A 6,079-nucleotide genomic window follows, 5' to 3' on the forward strand; every position below is an offset into this window, starting at 1 on the left:
TATTGATTGTACAGTTCATGGTGCACTTGTGTACGCATGCGCACTCGAATGCAGAGTTAAAGGTTGCGTGCTTCACGGCTGAAAAGAATAAAGGCTTGATTGGTTGTTAGTTATATATAATTTCGCCATTGGATGAAGTGACAATGTCAACGAATCAAATTATTAATAAACATCATTTCCACTTGTTCCTGTGTCATTCCATGTTCCTGTGATTATATAGATCAGTGATTCTAAAATTGTTTGGTCGACGCCTATATGTAGTGACGTTGTTCAATTTTCTCACACGTCCAACAAATGTGTATATGTACGTAGTATTCTGTCATTACTTTCGAAATGTGTTTAATGTAACTGTGCCGAATTGTCATTCATATGACAATTGTGTGCACTTGCTCCATACTTGCTTGGTTGTGTTCCAAGTAGTTTTCGTTCATATGAGTTTGTGTAACGCGGCTTTTCTATTAAACATTCCCATATGGTGGTTGCATTCCTGCATTTGATTCAGAGTAAATTTATCTAAAACAGGCTAGTGTAGGATTAGATCACGGAAATGGCACCGCAATTAAGAATTTTATCTAATGTTTTAGAGGTAAATGTTACGCGTTTTTGCTACGTATTAAATGAAATACTTCCATAACATTGTAGATACATTAAAGTTGATATAAACATATTTGATTTTCAGCGTCTGAAGAATGTCAATGAGTGCGTGACAGGTTATCTGTATGGTGTTATGTACAATAACACATTAACTGTATTAACATTTAGTGTAAACATAGAAAACGAAAACGACACCGAAGCTAATGTTAATCACACGGTTTTGCAATTGCATATGCCAGCAGAAATATATCTCTGTGGTATCGTACATATTGGAGAACGCGAGGAGAAGCTTCCAGACACGTTTCAAGTAAGACCAATAAATTCTATAAGTTTAAAATTTTATATAGGATGCCTAATATCTTCTTGTATTTATTTAGGATATTGATATCACAGATAATCCATTACTTCTAAAATATTCAAATCGAGATGAAAAAATAGAGGTATATTTTTATATTCATCAAAAACTTGAAGCTGTTAATAGTGTAAATATCATTCATGAAAGTGATGTTCAAAAAGAATTTATCTATATCAGATTAAGAGGAAGCTTGCCATTAATTGCTCAGGATCGTAATGTAATGGTGGTATTAGATGAATTGAGAAAAAATGTAAGCTACAATTATTTTGTTAAGAATGTTGTGAGATAATCACTAAAACTATTATAAAGTTAGATTATTTTTTGAACAGATCGCATCAGGAAAAATAGGCATACACTTTCCATCGAAAAACACCTTTTTCCTCAATAATGAAAGTAACCCAAAAGATACATCCTTGAAGGAACTTATAGACGTACACGAATATAATCAAGAACACACGAATGCAAAAAAAAACATTACCCGGCCAACTGGAGTTGTGGTATATTTTTCTTTGCTTTTTAATAACAGTTTGTAGTTTCTCATTCTTCAAAAGGGATGCTGATTTTATCTTATCCTATAGGATGTTGCAGATGCTAATATACTTCTAAAATTATCTGGAGATAGGAACTCTGAAGAAAGCATTAAATGTACTCCGGTACTCCAATATGTAAAACGTATGTATTTACCTATGAAAACACCTATAAATTTCGCGTGGAATGACCCAACGCTTTTAAAGATATTTTCATAATAAATATTATGTTCATAATTTAGGACAATTCACTAGTTTTGAATGTGATTTACCTATTGATACATTATCTTTGATCAACCTCGACGTAAGTTCGACAGACTTACACGGTATGTTGGTGGAGTCAATGTGCCGGAATATTAGATTAATAGAAAAGTGTTTCGAGGATCAGCTCACACAACCCGAGCAACCTATAAAACTGCCTATGCCCGTTCATTTTAAACCCCCGGGTTTAGGACACTTATTTACAGTAGTATATCCAAAAGGAAACACCGACAAGGAAACAGGTAAGTTATTTTCTAAAGGTCTGCGACAGTCCCGATATTCTGAAGCAAAATCTAAATTAATTTTTAAATTGCAGTGGCATACCGCAGAGTTTTGCATAAAACTTTAGCACTGGATATGACTAGACCTTATTTTTGTTATGGAAATGCAGCGAGATTTTCTAGTACAGTACAAACAGACGATATACTTATAAATCCTCATGAAACGATTCCACAAAATGATGGTAAATATTTGATACTATGAAATTTCTTCATGTCATAATTTCATGTGTTGTATTTGATGTTACTACTTTTTTTTTTTTTATAGATATGTTGAATAGTATACGAAAAGTAGGTATTGTAGAAGGTTTATACGCATATCATCATTACATGCAGGACAATTTAAATGATAATGGTTGGGGATGTGCGTACAGATCTCTACAGACGATTATTTCCTGGTACAGGTACTATAGAGATTCACATTCTATTTACGTTAGCAATTAATCTTAATTTACATCATATAAATATGTTTAATATTCTAGATTACAGGGTTACACCGAAGTACCGATACCTTCTCATCAAACGATACAAAAGTGTTTATTTGATATAGGAGATAAGCCATCGAGTTTTATTAATAGTAAACAGTGGATTGGTTCCACAGAAGTAGGTTTTGTACTAGAAAGTCTCTTAGGCATTAGTGTTAAAATACTTTGTGCATCCACGGGTGAAGAAGTTTCACAATTAGCTTCAGATTTGATACATCATTTTCAAACACAGGGTACACCCGTAATGATTGGTACGTAAAATTCATCCTTTTTTTTCTTATGGAAAGATATCTTTTGTTGCTAATACATTTTCGAATATTTTCTAGGCGGAGGTGTATTAGCTCACACAATTCTGGGAGTCAGCTGTGATGAGAGTACCGGTGATGTGAAATTTTTAATTTTAGATCCACATTATACAGGATCGGATTGTTTACCAACCGTAATAAATAAGGGCTGGTGCGGGTGGAAAAGTAAAGACTTTTGGAAGAAAAATGCTTATTATAACATGTGCCTTCCTCAAAGGCCGTTGTGCATTTAATTTTATTGAATTTGAGCCTAAAAGAAAATCGAATGCCATCACACTAACAGTGTTCAAGTGTACTCGTTGCCAACTAATATGTATTGGAAGCAATGTGGTATAGAATTATATATTGAATTTTGGAGCGAATGTGTAACATATTTTGTGACACAGTTATTGCAGTGTGAGAGTTCCCATCTAAGAATGTTTGTGAATAGGAAAAATTGTTGTTATGCTGTCTAGTATAAACAAATTACATTCTACAAACATCTTCCTTGGATTCCTGGAAATGAATAGGAAAACAGAGTATTTAATGTTATATAGAATGTAAATATTCATTCCAATTTTCTATATTGATACTTCAATGTTATTTGTTTCAAACATTTTTTTATTTTAAATATCGAGCATTCTTTTATATTTATATTTAATGTACATGAAATTTAATGCATTTATCCCTGCAGTAGTTCTATGCCAAGCTCTTTTGCAAATTTAATACAAAAATGCGCATACTGTTTACAAGTCTATATAGAGATGTATTCACTATGTTGAAATGTATTAAGCTTCTTATACAATTCTAAATGTATAAATTCAGAAGTACATTGTGTAAAGTGTATGTATAAATTAGTGTAACAAGTGTAATATATAAATTAAACGGTTTATATAAATAAACTAGAAGAATAATGTTGAAATAGATTAATTTGTTATTTCGCTGAAAACAACTTTCTGTTTTGCGCCAACACGATAACCACTTCTTTCATTGCGTGTACGCAACTAAATAAAAAAATTAGTTTATTTCCAATTTTCTACAATAACAATACAATTAGTTTACAATCATCAATTTACATGCTTCCTGCACTCTTTTGCAAAAGTTGTGCAAAACGATTGGTTATTAATAGAGAAACATCTATAAACCTATCGACACAATTGTGCAAACATGTTTCTGTCCGACTGTCCAATTTGCTTCCTGGTTTATCAACACATTTCTCCCAACAAAAGTCGTTGAATTCATGAATCTAAAAATATTGGATAATAACATTTACGGCCCTTTACTATTAATAGTTAATTTATCAAACATGCTGTGCGATTACTTTTATAAAGTCAAAATAAATGATAATTTCAATATACAAAATATCAACTAAAGTCTTCAAATTAAAAATATTCAATAATAACATGTTCACCTCTGAATGAGAAAAATAACCTCTCTAACAACGCGAGTGCAGATACGGAATAACATAAAAAGTTACACACTATAAAATATCTAGTCGTTTTAATGTTACGTTAAATAGAAATAAGTCACCTGGGCTTGAAATTGTGCTCTTTCCTTTTCAGCCAAAAGAAATTCTTGCAGTTCATTGTCCACTTTGGGCTTTTCGTTCTGGAAAGACGAGCTACTTCCGAATAAGTCAGACATGTCTTGCTTTTTTAATGTACAAAAATAGTCTATAAAACAATTTTTCAGATTGATAATGTATTGACTCCAGCATACACGTGGTCGTTATTATTGATAGTCACCACACATTTATAGTTACGTACAGTTCCCTCTGCACAAACTTGCGGTGAAACATCATGCAACCATTCAGTGTATTTCTCTATACGAGATTCATAGTTACCAACTACCACGTGTGAGTGGTTACTACACAAAATTATTGTTCGGAATACATATTTACCTTATTCAGTAAATTTTCACTAATGTTTTCATAAATATTACAAAATTCCGACTCTGTTGCGAGTATTTTTCAATTTATTACAATTCGGTGATTTTTAAACGAAAGTATCTATTTATATATTTATAGAAAACATTTCCGGCGATCACTGTAGATGATGTAACAAGAATTTCGTTCCGTAATCCGTGATAACGCAATTTTTTATTCCGACACGAGTCCGTCTAGCGGCTAATATGAATAACAATACTCTTCTTGCATCGTAAGCAAGACTAAACCAGGATTAGTCATTCACGATGACATGAAGGTCCGGATTAGATTTCAAACCTAACACAATTTCCAGGGAAAATCTCCACCTCCCATCGAAAAACAAAAATATATTTAGGCGAATATCTCTTCGCGGAAAAGTTGTTTCAGAATGTTGAACTTGAAAACATAATTTTAAAGTCGTTGAAGTCGGCGGAGTGTACCCTTTTGTAAATAATTACTGAAATGTTACTTGAAATGTCAGCATTTGATAATTATAATTTAGATAATAATACACTTAGAGGTCGTTCTAAAGTTCAGAAAAGGGGTACTATTTATGTGCTTCACTATACACGGTGTAAGTATCGGAAATTTTTAATGAGTCTACGACCAGATATACGCAGTATTTACAGTGTTAAATATAAACTTGAAAAATGTAAAAATAACGCATAATATACTAAAAATTCGAATTTTTCTATTAAAATTGAAAGATTGTGCTATAATTAATTTCAATTACGGCAATCACTGTCTCTATTGCCATTTCTCTTATGTTTCTTTCGACTGGGGGAGCTATCTTCAGCTTCCCTTTCCAGTATAGTAAACCTTTATTTTTTCTTTTCGTTCAGCGTGTCTACAGAGCATACATCAAAACACCCGGCTTCCTAAAAGAGTAAACCACGGGTTTCAAGCATGATTACATATACAGACAGAAATTGGCACAGATTTTCTGGAATGTGATTGTCAGCATTTGTTGACCCCCGTAATCGACATTTTCTCAATCACCGTAAACATTGAATTTCTCACGATAAGCTACTGTCGCTTTCGATTTCTGTCAATTGACGTATCGAAAGAAAATTTCAATAACAGTCGGAAGGAAGTATTTAGATCACCGGCGCGTTCTCAGGGTATGTGTCAATAATGTTTTGAAAGACGTGTACAACGTCCAATTTCGGTTTCGTCATGTTCATGAATAATTACCAGATCGCGATAGAGTCACGCCACTTCTGCACAGGGCACCATTCACGGGCAGACTATGTTCGGCGCAGAGACGCGAACAGGGCGAAAAGCAAAAGTGTGGGCGTTAGGAGAGATCAACAGTCTCCATCACGTGTGCGATTGATCATGCCACTTGTGGATACGGCCCTGAGTGCCGGC

The 6,079-nt window shown here is 33.3% G+C and overlaps 2 protein-coding genes across 2 annotated transcripts; one reads left to right on the forward strand and one right to left on the reverse strand.

Annotated features, from left to right (window-relative positions):
- The first annotated feature begins 216 nt into the window (after positions 1 to 216).
- Ufsp2 (UFM1 specific peptidase 2) lies at positions 217 to 3,160 on the forward strand. Its single transcript, XM_076800227.1, has 10 exons — positions 217 to 586; positions 680 to 901; positions 972 to 1,199; positions 1,279 to 1,446; positions 1,528 to 1,621; positions 1,719 to 1,979; positions 2,054 to 2,200; positions 2,284 to 2,419; positions 2,498 to 2,751; positions 2,827 to 3,160. Exons 1-10 carry the CDS (start codon positions 548 to 550, stop codon positions 3,036 to 3,038), a joined length of 1,761 nt encoding a protein of 586 aa, XP_076656342.1. The 5' UTR covers positions 217 to 547; the 3' UTR covers positions 3,039 to 3,160.
- Positions 3,161 to 3,789: 629 nt separating this feature from the next.
- Positions 3,790 to 4,580, reverse strand: Tim8 (translocase of inner membrane 8). The gene is made up of 2 exons (XM_076800229.1): positions 4,315 to 4,580; positions 3,790 to 4,030 (listed from the first exon to the last, which is right to left on the reverse strand). Exons 1-2 carry the CDS (start codon positions 4,426 to 4,428, stop codon positions 3,857 to 3,859), a joined length of 288 nt encoding a protein of 95 aa, XP_076656344.1. The 5' UTR covers positions 4,429 to 4,580; the 3' UTR covers positions 3,790 to 3,856.
- Positions 4,581 to 6,079: the final 1,499 nt, after the last annotated feature.

Source organism: Halictus rubicundus, chromosome 14 (genome assembly GCF_050948215.1).
Source record: "Halictus rubicundus isolate RS-2024b chromosome 14, iyHalRubi1_principal, whole genome shotgun sequence".
NCBI lineage: Eukaryota > Metazoa > Arthropoda > Insecta > Hymenoptera > Halictidae > Halictus > Halictus rubicundus.